The 18947-nt window shown below is 38.9% G+C and overlaps 2 protein-coding genes across 5 annotated transcripts in view; one reads left to right on the forward strand and one right to left on the reverse strand.

Annotated features, from left to right (window-relative positions):
- tspan11 (tetraspanin 11) lies at window positions 1-16231 on the reverse strand. Of its 4 annotated transcripts, none has more exons than XM_044185567.1 (9): window positions 16208-16231; window positions 12617-12724; window positions 10479-10670; window positions 7900-7974; window positions 6114-6218; window positions 5637-5795; window positions 4946-5032; window positions 3696-3819; window positions 1295-1431 (listed from the first exon to the last, which is right to left on the reverse strand). In XM_044185567.1, exons 2-8 carry the CDS (start codon window positions 12701-12703, stop codon window positions 3742-3744), a joined length of 783 nt encoding a protein of 260 aa, XP_044041502.1. In that variant the 5' UTR covers window positions 12704-12724; window positions 16208-16231; the 3' UTR covers window positions 1295-1431; window positions 3696-3741. The 4 variants fall into 4 exon arrangements, with proteins under 4 accessions (XP_044041503.1, XP_044041502.1, XP_044041500.1 ...); XM_044185565.1 differs by lacking the exon at window positions 16208-16231 and adding an exon at window positions 15467-15615; XM_044185566.1 differs by lacking the exon at window positions 16208-16231 and adding an exon at window positions 15075-15446.
- prmt8b (protein arginine methyltransferase 8b) overlaps window positions 12780-18947 on the forward strand; it is a 25266-nt gene continuing 19098 nt past the window's right edge. Inside the window, exon 1 of the mRNA XM_044185561.1 lies at window positions 12780-14719. The gene's annotated coding sequence lies outside the window, so the exon portion shown is untranslated. The remainder of the gene's footprint in view (window positions 14720-18947) is intronic.

Here is an 18947-nt window from a genome sequence, read left to right on the forward strand (position 1 = left end):
TTAATGCAACAATCTTTAAATATTTATTTGAGTTTCATATCAATATTTTGAATAGCACAGTCAGTAGTTGGAACACATGCCAATGCTTTATCATCATCCCATAAACAACCATCTATATTCATTTGTAAGTCAATAGGAGGAAAACAAACACAAATTCTGAGGTCCCTTTTCAGAGTACTGAGTCTTGGCAATGGGGTGATATTGTTACAAAGGATTTGAAAGAAAAAAAAACACTACTTCCTTTGGTTCTCGCAGAAGTTAGCTTCTTCACTGTAGAGAAAGAAACCTCAGTGTATCTGGTAAAGTAAGTAAAATAAGTCAATTTCACAGAAGGCAATGTGTGTTAATGTTACAATCTACAATCGGACATGTATATGTATCTTTAGTGTCATATATTAAGATAAATAGCTGATTTTGTATTGTGAAATTCTGAATTTCACAATATGGTATCAGAACAAAGTGCAGTATTCAGTTATAATGTCACACACTGTATAGTATATGACAAGTGCCAACCACTAGGTGGAGTTATAAATTCATGGATCTGCAACCATTTGAGAAAATGACTTTCATTTACTTATTAGACTGTCTGGGAACATAATGTTTAATGTTTGTAACACTTGAGTGTTACCATTGGTGTTCAGTTAATTTAAATAACTATCCTACAGTTCAACATTCAGTGCTATTTTCAGGAATATAGACATAACTACAAATATAAAGATAGTAAACTAGATTTCATTTGCTGCAGTTTATCACAGTGCATTGGCAGCTCCCTTTAAAAGATTTCAGGCACAGAATTAATACGTAATGATTTACCAGCAGAATTATGAAAGAGGCACATTGTGTTCACAAAAGATACAACCATAAATTACCTTTCTTCCTTAACAGTGACACCAGTGTACATTGCGCCCTTACTCAGCTTATTGAACTAAGAACTAGAATAGTCAAAAAAACACTAACATATAAATCTCTGCACAGTGAGAACATGATAAATCAATTTGGATCATCATTAGTTGAGTAGAATGCATTATGAGTACATATGTCCTTTTTTTGTCCTGCTCAAACTAAAGCATGCATCTAAGCCAAGGCAATGATGCAAACAGACATATTGTTCCAGTTGGCTGAGATCAGTCAGGTATCAGAAATGTATAAGCCTGGATTGAAGCACATTGTAACGTAAGTACAATACTGTACAAGAGGAACCAAAAATCAGCCTGGTTGGTCAATAGCACAATTTGTTTCTGACTGCGATGGACTGGAACACGTCTGTGCACTTGGCTTAGATCACCAAGATTCAGAGGTTGAAGTTTAGGCGTCGGCAGGTCATTGTTCCATGTGCCTGTTGAAGGTGGTGTGTTGGGGGGCCTGGTGTGCTCAGTAAGGGTCTATCTTGATCCTTTTGTACAAGCAGCTGGTGAACACCATCCCACAGATCTGAAAACAGGACGTGTTAGGTCAAAAAGCACTGCTCAGTCACCATGGAAGACTGCAGGAAGCTTGAATGCTATTGACTGTGGAGATAGAGAGGCGTTAAAGGTGATGGGGTTAGAGACAGCTGGAAAGTATGTAGCTGGTTACTATGGTGATGTCAGGAGTCAAGCAGCCATTATTGCAGCAACGTGTGTGCACAGGCTTGCACAAGCAGATACAAAATGAAGCGCTGGGGGTAGCGTCAAAAAGACGATTTATGCACAAACATTCATCTTAGTAGTCTGTTTTCTTCACAGCAAAAGGCTCCAAAAACTAAAATTAACTCCAAATATTCTGGCGACAAAAATCACAACTACTGGACACGAATACTACTGAAATTTGGGATTAGACTGAAGATCATTCCAAGCAATATAAAGTAACACTGTAATGGCTGAAAACATAATGTATCTAATAATTCTGATTACGTAATTTTGCATTAGAAAGCAGGGCCATCACTTCAGCCTTAATGCTAATGCTGACAACAGAAACTCTTATCTGACTATGATGTTGTAAGTTACCAATTTCACAAATACAAACCACATTTATTAACGTCAGTTAATAACTTCACCTTTTTCAAGAAAAGTTAGACTCTACTTGCAATGTCCCTGACAAAAATAGTTTGAACCCAGAAAACTGTGGGTTCAAAAGTCTCCAACCATGTAACTGCATGCTTCAGCTGTTGTTGATGTAATAAGGGAAATTATAAAAAATGTAAAGAAAAAGGGGTCTGGTTTTTAACAACTAGATAATCATTTCCAATATGAGGTCCTATTAAACAAAATCATATTGTACAAATCCTGTAAAATAAACTGACACTTTTGTTTCAAGCTAATCTATAGATTATAATTTATAGACAGATGATCTGATGCTGTAATCTCTTAGCACCAGGGTAAGCTCATAGGTGTATGCAGAACCTTAAAAAATCCACGAGACATGATTTACAGAAGCACTATACTGTACACTACTACAGAAAAGGTCCAGAAATAAAGGCAAGAACAGCTATTGACCTAAGCCACTGGGCCTGCCAGGTTTGATGGAACAGGCAAGTGCCCAGATTCAATCTTTGAGTTTCTAAAAGCCCTCTGAGAAAGCCTTATCGAGCGAGTCAGCATTGTGTATTGACTCATCATAATCTCTCTTCAGGCAAGTTTCTGATTTTTATTTCCTTCTCCTCCACCACCAGTGACAGATATGTAGAATCACATTTTGGGATCAGAATGATGACATGAGAGGAAAACTGAGAAAAACAGCCTCTATGCTTTTCTTGAAGCCTAATCTCAGAAGACAGGGGATATTGATACAAAAAAGCAATGATGTAACAGTGTAAAAAGAAAAATGATGAAAACAAAAGTAAATACTTCTTTCCGGTTGGATGGCAGGTGTCTGTTAAAATTGTATATCTGGGCACCGCAAACAGAGTTCCAGTCAATCACTATTCAATGTTCAACACACTGTCCATGATAGCCTAGTCTACTTTAGATTGCAAGTAACTATAGCAACACCACTAACATTATTCTGGAATAATAATTTACTAGAAGGTGTCCGAATAAATAAATAAAAAAGACAGAAAAAAAATAACATAAGTGTACGGTGCATTACCTCTTCTTTCAATTTCAGTAATTACAATAAGCATTATAACAAAACATTAAGCTTAGGTAGTGTAATTACTCCTGCTACCAACTTTTGTAAATTTTAGAACAAATTGTTATCAAATCCATCCCCACACCTAGTCACCATCTACTACAAAAATATAGTGAAGCCTGATGTTAAGGTTGAATTTAAAATAAATTACCATGCCATTAGGGATATACAGCAAAACCCTGGTATATACTTTAAATACACATTTCACTGTAGGCATTTTTCCTTTTCATGTCAGCACAGGTATTTTGTAGAATGAGGCACTACTGTATAAAGATACAGAACATGACTCTTGCTAACAACATCATTGTGCAGAAGCAGTTAAGTTTTGATTAATCAAGCCATTCAAATGGTGTGATGTATTTGACCTTTATCACATCTTCATCAGCCATAACAGCCCATCATCACAACATGCAGCGCAACAACCTGCAACATACAGCCAAAGCCAGGCAGCTGCATGCTTCACACTCAGCAAAAGATCGTGTAAGAACATAAATGTGTTAATTTAGTATTCAAGTAGCCCACAGATTTCACATTTAACACAGAGCTGACAAACATGCAGATATCGAATTTCCACAATGCCCTCCAACCTTGTCTTTCCAGTTGATTAAACCATAAAGATGCTCTAGAGCTATATCACAATGTACCGAAGTCCTCTTCCTCTTCTTTATAGAGCAGATAGATAAAGCAGGCTGTCAAGACTGCCCCGGCCAGCTACAGTGACACCACACACACGCACATAAAGACATAGTACAATTCACCATAGACAGGTTAGTGTGATACAAGACATACATGTAGTCTATGCCATAAATAAAAAAACAAAAACTACACTAGCCTGAATTAACATGAATTTCAACAAGTCTACAAGCTATTTCAGTCAGTCTGATAGTGACCAGAGACAACAGTATACCAACATTAAGACAAACTGGAACAGCTGACAATGACAAGACATACAGTAAGCCTACAGCACAAAAGGAAATCAAACATGTGCTTGGATTGAAAAGTGTTAAATCACACTAAGCAGGTTCATGTACTTTGGATTTTACATCTATTACATCTCCAGTTATGTTCTATATATTCAGCACCTTATCTATATGTTCAGCATAATCCCTTCAGATTATTTCGGGATGAAAAAAACTTGTCACCTGCTTTAACCATCAAGGAGATCACAGACTGGTGATTTCTCATCTTTTGCTGTTTATTATGATTATTACAATAGAGAACTTCTTGACTTATGTCAGCAGGACGCCTTATTCTCAGTTCCCATGTGCCTAATGAAAACTGTTTAGCCTGAACATCATGTAAAATGATGGGCATTAAAGGGCATATCAGGCTTACGAAAACCACTGGGAAGAATCAATGCAGGTTTGTTTGGTCTCAAGTTTCCCTCAAGTTAATTTACAAAGAGGCAGTGAAGAGCTGTAAGAGGACTGTCAGCCAGCACAGAATTGTTAAAAAGCACCCCTGTAAGCCTCCATGGCCTCTGTAAGCCTTAAAAGCTTGAGCCCATCTCAGACTGGGACAAATTAAATAACAGGAAGGAACAAAATCAGATAATGATGACTGAGAGACTAGGGTGAGATGAAAAGAAGTGACCAATTAGAGGTTGTTGACCATGCGATGGTACATTTTCAGTAATGGAAAGATTAAAACCCATCTGTCTGGGTAGGGTTTTATTCAACAAAAGGCAGCCTTTCATTCACAAAGGTAAAAGCAGCACCTCATTTTTATAAAATAATAATTGGGGTTATATAAAGTACAGTTTACTCTGGATGAAGACTGCAAAAAAGTATTCTGCTTCTTCAAACACTATGTGTACTACACATTATATTTTACTTACCTGCAGACAAGCCACTCCTATTCCCGTAGCACCAATGACCAACAGGTGGTCAGCCAGAAACTGCTCCAGCTTAGTGATGCAACCACCCTACAGAGTCAAAGGCTGAAAGTTAAAATCATATAATAAACAATACATATCATTGTACAGACTGTAAACAGCAAACAAGAAAACATCCGACAGAGAACATGTGGATTTATTAAAGCTGTTATAATCCAGCTTTATCTTCAGTACATTTTCAGACCCTTTTAACTTATTTTTCTCCCAACAGTTTTATTATTAGATATATTCATCATCCATGGTATGTAATATCATGTGGACATGTTTTTGTTTTATTCTGAGGGTATATCTTCGTGTTTATGCCTTTGCACATGATGTAGGCAGTGTACTGTGAGTGAGAAGAGGGGGAACTGAAGGGTTTGACACAAGAAGGTGGAAAAGCTTCACCTAAGCAGCATGGATGAGCATTCAAAACCTCATCTTTTATTCATTTCCACAGAGCTCATTTTATCAGAGAAAAGTTTCAAACTACAGTGTCTTCACTGTTTCTCTGTTACGAAGGGAAATATCAGGATATGGGAATATCTCAAAAGTAGTGATATTGTCTTATGGCGGAAAGCAATGTCCAGTGAACATTTGATGTGGTGCTTGTCATTTAGCATTTCTATTTTCCTGAGGCATGTAGTCCACTGACCTCCACCTTGTAGATGTTGGAGGGGTGGTCTCTCCTGCCACAGTGAGGGGTGATGGATTTACAGCAGCTGTCGGGCACCACCCTGCCTTCTGCCAGCTTTGATGATATGTAAGCACTTACCATCCAATCATGGGAGTTGTTGCTGCCACAGCACTTAAACTGGAGAGGCAGAAAGAGGAAAGCAAAGGGTTTGGTTTCATGATGTCACGCACTGTTAGAAACGCACAAATCCTTCTTCTTTTTGTAATAACTAAGCCAGTTTTTAAGGTTTAACTAAATTTATTTGGCTCAAACGACATCCTCTAATCAGTATTCTGTAAATTTTGACAATTCTTGCAGCTGAACGGAGTGGCATTCCTTCCTCTTGGCAACTTGGACAAAATGGCTTGGCTATTTCAGCCGTACTGGCTGAAGAAAGGTGCAGAATATAATCTTACATAAACCAAACACAGAGGCTTTTGTAAGTATAGTCCATACGTCCTGTTGTAGTCTGTCCACAGCTAATGTGATGGCCTCCTTCCCTGGCTGGGCGTAGTTCTCTGTCATAGTCTGGTTGAGATGCTGCTTCAGCTCCTCACTCAGCTGGAAATGAGGAACAAAGAGAGACACAGCAGACACACACAGTGAGAAACAGTGTGTGTGAGACAGAGTAGGTGGAGGGGTATTTATGGGAAATAAGAACATTTATTTTGTACCCACAAGCTGCTTCATTTATTACACATGGAACACATAAAATACATACAGAAATGTGCAGGAGCAAAGACTATAAAGTGGGAGTATTACAGTGATAAGTCTGACAAAAGTGAAGGAGTGAGAGGATTAGGGAAAGATAGTAAAGGTAGAAACTCCCACCCATCTGTGAGTGATGTGATTGAAAAGACAGAGGAACAACACATTGCAAAAAATAGACTTTAAATATAGCCTTTGATGTGTGTATATGTTTGTGTGCATGCACGCACGCACGCACGCACACACAGGAGAGACAAGGAGAAAGAGAGGGAGGATGAGAGCCCTTACCTTTAAAGTGATTCTATCCTGTACTGAACCCTTTTCCATTATTATAAATCTCTGAGATTGCTCGCAGACAGCATTGTGCTCTTTGCAGTCCTAGCTGACTGACATGCAGATGTTTGTGAGATAACAAGATCCTAAGAACTGTGTTAGATAAACTCCAGACACTGAACGCTCAGTGCAGGTGGCAAACAGTGACAACCCACATTCACATAAAAAGGAAGAACAGCAAAAAAGCAAAGCAAAAAGATCTACTGTAGATTATCCAGTGACTCATCGCCATCCATGTCCTATGAGATGGAACAAAGACCACTGGGAAACCTTTTCACACAGCGAAAAAATTATGAAAACAGAAGTCAGATGATTGCACTGAAATCACTCAGGGGTCACATGAGCCAAGACAACACAGCAAACGAATGGGGGTATCCATAAAAAGTCATTAGTAGGCACATGGCATTGCTAACATCCTCAAAGTACGTAATGATGCCCTGGAGTCTGTGTCGCAGCGTAGCAACTGTTCTGTTTCTGATCACAGATGGACTATTCTGAGATAAGGTAACACCTCCCTGAAGAAGAAAAACTTAAGTAGCATGTTAGTCTCTATTTCACGGTCTTCTGCTTTTAAGCACCTCTGCTTTTGTAACAGAAAATCATACTTTAATTTTAGTAGGGAAATTCTGTCTTCATTTTGCCCCTTCAGCAGGAAGGGTAGCAGCCCTGGAGCTGGTAGGGAAATGCTTACGACAGGGTTTGCCTTCTCAACATAATCACCTGATGCTCTCAGAGGTAACTATTCTGCAGAAAGTGCTGCTCTTCAACGCACATCCTGAGGACCAACACAATCTGTAACACTCAAACCTAAAAAGCAATAAAAACACCCTCAGCAAAACACCCTCACTGCCTACATCTTATATTCTATCTGCTACCTAAAATATAAGACACATCACAGCAGATTGGTCTGATGATGGTCATCTGGACAGAAACATTAAGGTTTTTGACTCCAGTGCAACGAACACAGCAGAAGGCCAACAGACAGCAAGTAAACAAAAACCTTAAAAAGCCTTCAAGTGACCACTGTGGCGTGCAGTTAAATGCAGTGATAATCGTTCAGTTACAGTTATTTAAAGAAGTGCAAATGCAGCATGTGCGTTATGTCTATAATTGGCTTTTGGTTCTGCTGAACTTGCTTTGGCAGTTTGGATTTTCATTGTAGAGTACCATTTCAACTAAATAATAAGTAGTGATCACTTACCCTCTGGTAATACACATAAGCCAGTACTCCAGCCACCAGTTCAATCAAGAAGATCAACAGCAGGCAGAAGAAATACTGTGGATGAGAAAGAGGACAGCGAGCCAGTAAGAGTTGTATGCTGAGGTAACATTTGAGCAAGTTGCTCACACTTGTGATGCTGAGGTAACATTTGAGCAAGTTGCTCACACTTGCAACTGTCATTGTGCTGCATCTGTCACAGATGGCAATGCTGCACAAAAAGAGACAACCACAAATCAATTTGACAGGCTGTAGAATCTGATTTCTCTCGGGCATCTTTTAAAGAGCTCTCCACGCTGCTTGAAACCACCTCCATTATGTATCATAATTAACTTCAAAACACGATTGTAGCAAAAACTAAATTATTATTTAAATATTAACGATCATCACAGCATAAACATTCATTTGTATTCCTCAAGAAAACAAGGAATATAACAAATCAGACATCAGATTAGTGTAATTAACTAAAACTAAACATCAATATCTCAGCAGCTAAAAACAAAAATGACAAAGAAAAGTAAACACTGGTGGCTCTAATTGGACGCTTCATCCTTAATGATAAGCACTTTACGTACTGAAATGCAGAGCATAGTTATGTAAACTGTGTAGCGAACAGATCGCCCACACATTTAGAGTGCTCAGACAGACACGGAATGAGCGAGATCAAAACTGCAGCTTTCTCAGGCTAAAATAACACAAGCACAAACTTTTGACTGTTCATAAAATGGTTCATATACCCCACACAAACATGGGCCATGCCACGTAATGCAAACACACATATACAACTAATTAAGCCCACCTGTCGCAGAGCGGGACACAACAGTTTGGAAGCAGCAACAGCGTTGCTTCACTCAAGACCATTATGGAGAGACAGATGCTACAACCCATCCTGAGCGACGTGGGCAACAAAGTGATGGCAAACTACTGATAAAAAAACAAACTGCCGCAGGGGAGCAATGATCTCTCTGAATTAATATGACACTTAAGCAAATGTTCTCTTCTATTTTGCAGTTATCACAGTAATTATGTCATGTGGAAACACAGCCTGCTCTGTATCTCTTGGTTACAAGATTTCAAAAAGCATTAGATTCTGTTTGCCTGCTGCCCACTCAAAATGTTAACTTCACTCCCTTTTTACACACACACTCTAGCATCACTCATTAATCTCCCAAAACTAATCTATAAATAGCAATCAATACACTTGGTATTCAACCAAAAGGCACCACAGACTCTAAATCCTCTACACATCTACCTCTTCACTCCTACAAGCCCGTTTCTCTTTCCTATTGCTCCATCCATCAACCGTAGATAGATAGACCTATAAATAGTCCTGCGGCAGTCACCTCCCGCCTGCTTCTCTCCCACTGGGCCCTGTCTCTGTAAAATAATGAGGACAGTAAGGGGCCTGTCAGAGCCATTTGTCAGCATCCAGTGATAGACCTTAGACCATGGAGAGAATGGATGAGTTTCATGTTAAGTTGTTGCATAGTTGTTATGTAGCTGTGCAGAGAAAGCAAACCTTTGCATACATGTGGGTGAGCATCTAGCTTCTTAGTGCAGACATGACAATCTAGGACCACTAACCAGTAGCTTGGACCATCAGCATTGTTGGCCACATGATCATTAAAATTACATAACTTTTGAGACAGTATGGCTGCACAGTATTTCAAACATACACATAAGGAATCACCAACCTTTCTGTATCAGAATGTTTTATAAATGTTTTCCTCCAACGTATTGCAGTCCATGTGTGTTGATCAGATAGATTTCTGGCATGTCAGAAATGTTCACAAATTTTATTGGAACTGCCAATGGACAACATGGACCAGGGGTTCCCTGTTTGCATTCAGTGTGAGCACCCACATCGTGGACGGTCAATTTATCCATACGGTGTGAGCGTAAAAGTCGCAGGTTCTGGCTGTGCAGAAAGGCAGATCTAAACGTGTAGTGTGAGCTAACACAATGTACTAGATCAACTAAATCTCACAGTCTTTGCCCAGCTTAACATAAAATGCAATCTTTTGTTTCATTCATCATTAGAGGCAACTGTGATAATATGTCCTGATATTAATTTCAAGTCATATCATGATCATCATGAGATATGTTACGTGATAATTCAGTCCTCTGTATAGACTGCTCTTGACCAAGACAGTAGATTTAGTTTCACTCATACAGACACTCACATCTAATAGCTTCCCAGTAAAACTGCAGTCTTCTGCTGCTGGCAACTGTTCAGTTACAGTGCAGCTACTAACTCAAGGGTATTTTAGAAGTAACTTTTTCCTGCACTTAGGCATTCCCAGAGAAAAGTACCCTTCTTGGTATTTGTAATGACATATCTTAAACTGCTACCTGTTAAAGCAAATACGGGTGCAACAAAATGTAACATTTTTGTAAAGGCATCAAAAAATGAGAAGATTTTAAATAGGCACTCTTGCAAATCTGTTAAACTTCACATTCCTTCATCCTATACATACTATACCATCTACCCAACACCTTTCCAACTACAAATACAAAGGCAGGGACCTCAGTAGAAACCCCCTCCATGGGTCCCGTCTCACCGTAGACAGACAGCTTCTCTGCTCCCGGATGACAGCACAACAGCCCAAAAAGCCTGTAACCACCACCAGGCTGCCGGCCAGAATGAGGATATATGCTGAGACAGCAAAAGTGCTGGAGGCCAGCAGACTCAAGTAGTCACTCTTCTCCACTAGTGTCCAGACTCCTACACCCAAAACAGCTGCTCCACCCACCTGGAAGAGAATGGGAGAAGGAGAGAGGATGTGGTGGAGTAAAAAAGATTTTAGAGTATAAAGGTAAAGAAAGAGATACTATAAAACTGATATGGGTGTAGCAAAAGTTTTCAGAGATGGAAAAAAAGATGTCAATTCAATCTTAAAAAGGTGAGGTATGCAATTCTGGAGAAATCCAATACCATGACAAAGATAAAGACAAAGAGATATTCATTGAATTTGACAAAAAGACATGTATTGGATTAGAATCGCATACTCCACCTCTAAAGAAAGACAAATAAAAGGCCAAGAAGTATAGCACTTTACAGGGCAGGAAGTGACAAATAGGAAGTGAGTTCAATGCTAAAAGGGCAACAACATGAGAGAACAGTGAGAGGGAGTGAAAAGGGGCATAAGATAGTGTAGAAAAGAGAAAAGAGGAAATAGAAAGAATAACAGGGAGAAGTAGCCAGGCATAAAGAATAACAGCCATAGAAGCAGTGGGAATTCAGAGGTCAAGTCAGGGCATAATGACCACTTCCTTACAAACAATCCTGGATAACAGACAAGGGTGGCGTCCAAATCTGTTCCTCTCATCAGTTTCAAAGGCACATGGATAGGAAATGCCTCTGAAAGTCTCTCCCCTTCATCCTTCCGTTCCATTTCCATCAAAAGCAAGATCCACAAACTCACAACAACACATGCCCAACCATGAGGCACCACTTGATACATACAGCACCCAGAGAGAGATGACTCTTGCCAAACTATAGCATATTTAGGACTTTTATTTTGTTTTTAATAAGTAAGATACCCACGTTCCTTTGAATTATAATAAATTGTCATATCTTTAAAATGTTTTAAACTGACATGGCTTGGGGTTTAATAGCAGTTTATCAAATCCCAATCCAGTATCAAAACCACTTATTAATTACAAATCCCTTAAAAACGCTTACAGAATCTATTTAGTGGGGATGCATTAATCCAATCCACTGCATCTGTATCAAAGTGGATAGATTTGATATTTAGCTCAAATGACCAGCTAAAGGTTTTGTATATTGCTCTTTGTTAATAAAAAAATGAGGAGATGAAAAGCAAGCAATGTCCTAACAAAAGATGTACTGCCTCCAAGATGATGCATGTTATAATGGTGCAGTGGTGGACAAAAATAGAAAAGTCTAAAAAAAAAAAAAAGTCATGTGAGGAAAAATATGCCTGTGGTCCAAGGAGGAGAGGAAGACAATGTGTTTCCTCAAGAGATGAGTTTTAAAGTGGTGACAGAGCATTAACCCTAGCCTGATGATAGAGCTTGATCCATTTTCTCTCTTTAACCTCTCCCACACACAGATCTGTCTCTCTCTACACACAATATTCTCTTTGCATTAGACTTTGAAAATGTTTCATAGTGACCTCAGACAGTCTGCACAGTAGCTGTAAGAGCATACACTTTTAGCAGCAAATTGCAGTACCATAAAGTGTGGTGCCAGAGAGCAGGTTTGACACACTGTTCCCCATTGTACACTGACAAGGCCTAAATAATCTATGACTCTGGGCCGAGTCCATAGCTCAGCCATTTCAGAATCAGACTCTCCTTAATCCTCTCCCTGTTTCTACATAGCTCCTTCCCTTTAATGTCTCTCTGCCTGCAGTTTTAAAGGAACACTAAAGTATTTTTACTGTCTTATAGCACAAAATTATGATTTCCCATTCACTAAACCTCTCTAGTAAAAAAATTGCTCTAATTACTATATTTTAAAAACATGACTTATTGATACCTACAGTCACTGTGAGACCTGACATTGTTATTGCAATGCAGTGGCTGCCAAGTTGGAGTATTTAATGCTGTTTCAGCACCATGTTGCAAGTAAATGCAAGTGAATAGATGACAAAGTGTAACCATTGTAGGGGTTTTTCCTTTCTGTGAGTGTAGGTAGCTTAAAAAGAAGACTCCATTTACAGCTCTCACTTACCCAGAAGAGAAAGTTGAAAACAAAGAGCAGGTACTTGAGACACACTGTCAGCCAGTCTTCCTGGTCATCTTTATAAACCGCCGACATCTTCCTTCCTCCTGTTAAATTCTGAAAGTGCAGATTTTTTCCTCAAAACAAGAAAAAATTTGACAGCAAACACTTTGGCATCCATGCTTAAAAAGCTTCCACAATAACAAAACTTTAATTTTAACTATATAGACACCGCTCAGAAAAGATTTATATAAAAATATCATCTCAGATGTAATAGAATTTGATACTGCAAGGCTGTAGATGAATGATGAGCCTCACACTTTCCTGACTGACCTAAATTTTCCCCTTAATACCAAAATGTCAAGGCGCTAGCAGATTAAAACAATAAACACAAAACAGATTAACTGTGAATCCCAAACAAATTCATAAACTGGCTGGTTACAAAGTAATCTGAAAATGTATATACCAGTGTGAAAAATAAATTGCAAGTCTATATTGCTCATATGACCCCAAATGTAGTCAGAATATAATGGAATTACTTTCCTTCTGATAATACTCAAGTTTTGCTTCTGCAACCCAAATGCCATAGTCTTAAGAAAGGAAATTAAATGGAATAAAAGGATAACACAGCTAACACAAATACTGACACTGACAGGTAACTGTAAGTGGTCCAAATTAGTCAGGCAAAATAAACCTACTCATGTCAAGGCTCAGCTTATTGTCATTTGACAGCTCTGCATAAAATCTGTGCCATAGCAAGTGAGAGTAATCAGAGTGATTGTGTTTGCCAAAGGGATACAGCTATCTGTCAAATGTCACAAGTAAAGCAACATCTCAGCAGTAATGTTCCGTCCCTTTTTCTGCACTTATAGTTTGCATGCTTTGCCAAGCCAAATAAGCTACAAATAAAATTTATATTATAAAATAAAGTATTGTACTCCTTTGTACTCCTAACTGCACATAACTCCCAGCTGCTCACACGTATTAAGTAACTTTGATTATGACTGGAAACATTTTTTAATCATACTAATAAGCTAATGTCACATTTCTGTCACTATTCTGCAACTCCTACAACTTTTTTCCTCACTGAAACTCCTTCTGCTATCCTCTTATTATTAAGGTCTCCATCGGGTTATGTCTTACTAGTTGCTCAGTAATGCAGCATCCAAGTTCACAATCTCACCTCTTCTTGTTATATCCACAAACATCTTTAATTATTCATAGCACTGACTGAACAGACCGTAAACCTGAATCATTAATTGAGCGCAGTTTCAGTTCTGTAAATAAAAGGGCCATGGGGTGGCAAGCACTTAGAAAATTGATCTACACATTGATCTACACATTATCCTTCAGTCACTTTTCACCCCACAGTCAAACCCCTTAATTTGCTTCGCAATTGTCTGTAAAACAGATGCCTGCGTGCACGCAAGTAAATGCACGTGCAGCGTTGTCTGGTTTCAGTTCTGACTGTAACATCAATATTTAAATATCACAAATGCAACAAATTTTAAAAATGTATTTATTTTGGGGTGCACGTTATGCTGCTTGCAGTCCCTATTTTTTATGTTAAAAAGTGGTTGCCCTCACAAAGGCCAAGAATTGGTTGCCAATTTCTCAAAATGGTTGCCAATGGCAACCTGCCTAAACTTCAGTATGGTACATAAATAACCTAGTGGTTTTGTTAAAAGGGTTGGTTCATCCAAATTACAAAAGAAAACGTTGTTTTCACTCTTGTGGCATCTACTGTAGCCATGCTGAACATTTTGGCTTTAGTCGTCCATTTTTTGAGATATTGTATCTGTCTTCACCCAGGTACAATGGAAGTGAATAGAGTTCATTCAGAGTGTTCACAGCATTAAGAAGATGTCATCTCTTTGTAAAGTTTCCCCATTGCTCTGGATAATCCAGACCTCAGTGTGAACCATTTTCACATGGATTATTTCTTCAAGAAAAAGTAGTTCCAATTATACTGTGCTTCTCAGTGCATTCTTATTTAGCATCCATTGGAGATGGGCATAGCATTAGCTTCTGACAGCAGAAACCCCAGAGATGGATATCTCCAGACCTTGGCAAATAACACCAAGCTATCTCCATGGCTAAATACTTCTAGAGGTAAGTGAGAGGAAATGTTTTTGTTTGATTGTTTTAATTTTGGTAAACCAACCCTTTAAACTTATTGTAAAAACTACTCCATACTTCTAGGATCAGAAACCATGCAGATTAACAGCCAACTTTCTATAGTAATGGAAGAACTGAAACAAAACATCCAGGACTTCACACTAATACATACTTGAGGTGACTATAAGACAGCTAGCTTAAGAGTTTAGTCCCCGCACTTTAAATATTTTTCCGCGAAACAAAAGTCACCACTAAACGTGGAGCAAACATGGAGTTTTATTAATACTATCACATTGGGGTCATGCTGTTTTTCAATTTGTGGTTTAAATATAGTCGTTTAAACAGGCACCTTTTGTCAATGTGGTTAGTGACTTCGCTAACGGCACCTGTTTACTCTTCGTAACGAGGCTTCCCACTATTCTTAAATAACCGTTGCCCGTCCAGATGCGCTGAATGGCTACCAAAATGGTTTCTTATATGGATGATAATGTCCTGCCCCGGAGATTTCAGACTTTGACCACTGTAGGTGTCCTTCCAGGCAGCCGACACATCAAGCGAACATATGTCCTTTACGGTTTAAGACTAACTTTCTTGGCTCAGGATGGGGGTGTAGGCTCGAGCATCCTGAAAAACACATCCCTCCACCTGCGTCGTCGATGCGCAGGACAAAGTTTAACCGAATTATCTTTCCGTTATATCGACAAGCTAACGGTTTCGTCTCAAAGCCGACAACATACTCACCAGACCAACGTTTAGTCGGGATAAATAACCTCGTTTTTTTTTTTGCTATTCACGTCAAACCAGAATGCACGGCACTGCAGCAGTGAGCGTTTCGTCCAGTCAAGCTTGTTGCTTAGGGTGTCCGACAGCAGGTTTGTGCGGATGCTGCCTTTGGGTGCAGCTCGTTTTTTAGAAGTTGATAAGCACTTTTACACTCCGTTTGCTCAGAAATAATAGCCTAGCAGAAGTCATTGGGATCAAGCAGCATTTTTCTGCTTCAAATGTGACAGCAGTATATATTTTTCATTAAGTGTATTTATCAAGGACCATGTACACATTAATCTCATACAAATAGAAGAGATCATTTTCACCAGATTTAACTACTACCTCCGTCCCATCTGCAGTCCCTGGGCAGGTAGACACAAACACTACAAAATACAATGAATACAAATACAAGTTCAAAATACAATAAATATTAACTGCAATGTACAATGAATTCCATTTCAATCATACACCCCAACCCCTGTGAAATATAAACACTCTTCCTACTCACACATAGCAGAGCAAACTACAGAACTATAGAAGTTGAGGTATATTTTGTGGATATTTAAAAATATAAATGCAGATACTTTAAGTGTCAAATTAATGTTGAAAGGACTGTTGTTGTTTTTTTTACTAATGAAAAAATAACTAAGTTTATTAGGCTACGTAAAATGCTAAAAACATCATAAAATAATTTATTCACTTCTTTCACGATCATACCTATATTTCTGACAGTCCATGAAGGCAGCGCAGTGCGAACTTGTGGAAAGGGTCACAATGTGGAGTGACAGAGAAGGAAGTGCAGCTGCTACCCTTAACCACAAGATAGGCTGAATACCACCTTGCCATTAACAGCACAACCTTGGTTACAATGTAACCACATAATCCCTGAAGAATTTCACAATGAGTTGTATAAGATAAAGATAAGATAAAGAGAGAAGAAAAAAGCACAGACTCCAGTGAACAAACAGCCTCAAACTTAGTGTGTAAGCCTTTTTTGTAGGCCAGTTTGTACATAAATTAATAATAAATGTACGGTAGACGCCCTTGCTGTTGACTTGGATACATCTCATTATGAATTCCAGTCAAGGCAGTAATAATAACAATTAATTTTCAAATTGCTCTTCATTATGTAAAGAAGACTACGAAATGACTGAACAGAGTGCCTCTGTGACCCCAAAGGGAGAGATGGTAATTTGGTATTTCAAGCAGTGAGCAGATCAGCATTGATTTGATTGTCTAGACTGTTCTTAGAAATAAGGACACCAAACGCTTTAGAAATAACACGATTGTATTTCTTGTGGTATCTGTGTATAACCATTTTCATGACATAAAAGCCAATAATATCTTCTAAAGTAAGTGAAAGACCTGGTCGCTGTCCCTCAGTTGCTTCACAACCTTGCCTGAACCATGTGCTCACAGATTTTTTTTTTTCTAATCATGATTCTTCATCACAGCAAGACTTCCTCTCTGACCAAAACAGACTCTTCACTATGTATTTGCCTCTTTTTCCACCTCAGTAATTCAATAAGCTTGCAAGCTATTAGGAGTAGACGATGGCTGCAGGGGGATGAACTCTGCAGTGGTCACCTGGACTGGCGACAATCAGTCTACCAAAACAACATTACTTAGCAGAGGATGTCATCCGTCAGGTCAAGTTTTCCTAAACATCATCCAACCAAAATGGGAAAAAAAACTACAGGATATAATCTTTCTGTTGGTAGTAATTTGGAGCGTGTCTGTTTTCCATTTCCTAATATTTGCATAGGTAACACATGATAGAACAAACAGAAATGTGGCTTCCACGAAAGCTAGCTCATTTCTATGCCTAGCCAGTGCCTCTGCGTCCAGTCCTCATTCTGCTGTAGTTAGTTTATCGCCTCTGGTGCTTTGTAGCCTGCTAAGCCCTCTAATGCTTTCTCCCACAGGGAGAGGGTAGGAGCAGGGCATGACTAAGCATGCATGTCAAATACAAACTGGTTAAGGGAAAAGCAAACATGATGTGCATTGGTGTGTGCATGTGTGATTGTGATAAGAGAAAAGACAGAGAGAAAAGAGGTATGTGTGTAAAAGAGACCAAAAAAATAACAGAAAGACTTGCACACTTGCTACTGCAGCTGCAGTGTTATGCATCCATTCATTTAAATTTCACATTATATTAGCCAAGTTTTAACATCGTCTGCTTGGATGTGTGCCAGTCTCGTTAGGTAGATAGCTGGGTGTTTGTCCCATGGTGAAATTGTGCACAGAGAAGATGAGAATTGGTTAAAATGTGTGAAAGTGATGAGTAAAATAAAATAATGAAAAAATGTCTTGCTTGAGAGATTTTTTTTTTAATTGAATCTAAATTACGCAGGGAATTAATATTGTTCTGAAGCATTTTATATGTTTTGTTTGCATAGTTAAATCAGTAGTTTTGTATAGTTTAAAAGTGCAATGGAGCAAAGTTTGAGCCACTCAGCTCCTGCTTGTCGTGCCTGACCTCTTGTGGTCAGACTCACCTGGAAGCCACATGACAGACTGGCCTCTTCAAAAAGAGCACAGTTCTAGTTTTACAAGTTATGAAGAGATGACAAGGGCGGTGATATCTACAGCACAACAGGGAGGGATAACAGACTACAAGAATCTTATCAAGAAATTATCAGACCATGCTATCCTCTTTGCTATTTTTGTTTGCTGGATCAGGAAAAACCAGGATGAACTTATAATAATCTTAGAGGAGAACCGGAGAATTTCTTGGACATGAACCAAGAGGCTGTTTTAGAGGTGGAGCAGGAAATTGCCACAGTGAAAGTAGGTGTTCCTATCTCAAAGCCCAACCTAGTGGTGATGGCAACAGCAGATGGACAGAGAACTGAGGACACTGAGATGGGTTCTCCAGTTTTAAGGTGAGGAACTGATGAGCAGACAGTTTCACAGATTGTCCATCAAAAATTATAATCAATCCTCGAGTCTGATTATGGAAAAGGGAGTCAGACTTTTGTGACTTAAGATTGGAACAGGTGTGTGTACTTTACACTAGGTACGCCTTTAAAGGCCGCAACATCTCATTCCTGATGTTTAGCCATGCTAGCTAGGTTCTGTCCAGACAGAAATATCTCAATAATTATGAATTACCATGAAATTTTGTACAGACATTCATCTTCCACAGAAGATGAATCCTACTGACTTTAGCGATGCTCTAACTTTTCCTCTAGCACCACCATGAGGTTCACATTTGTGGTTGTGAGTGAAAAATCTCAACAACTGTTGGACAGTTTGCCATTAAACTTGCTACAGACTCATGTCCCTCACAGGATGAGTTGTAATAATTTGGTGATCCCTCGCTTTTCATCTAGCACCATCATCAGGTCAAATTTTGAATTTGTTTTATGACCAAAAAGCTGCAGAACTATGACATTCCCATTAGCCTCAGCTGTACTGTATTAGTATTAGCAAATGTTGGCATGCTAACACACTA

Source organism: Siniperca chuatsi, linkage group LG23 (assembly GCF_020085105.1).
Source record: "Siniperca chuatsi isolate FFG_IHB_CAS linkage group LG23, ASM2008510v1, whole genome shotgun sequence".
NCBI lineage: Eukaryota > Metazoa > Chordata > Actinopteri > Centrarchiformes > Sinipercidae > Siniperca > Siniperca chuatsi.

Excerpts from the sequence above, each read along its gene's own strand:
- tspan11 (XM_044185567.1), bottom strand. The coding sequence starts at position 12,703 with ATGTCGGCGGTTTATAAAGATGACCAGGAAGACTGGCTGACAGTGTGT. Across the intron at positions 10,671-12,616 it reads TTTTCAACTTTCTCTTCTGG|GTGGGTGGAGCAGCTGTTTT; the intron begins GTAAGTGAGAGC and ends ATTCTCTTCCAG. Across the intron at positions 3,820-4,945 it reads TAGGAGTGGCTTGTCTGCAG|CTGGCCGGGGCAGTCTTGAC; the intron begins GTAAGTAAAATA and ends GTGTCACTGTAG.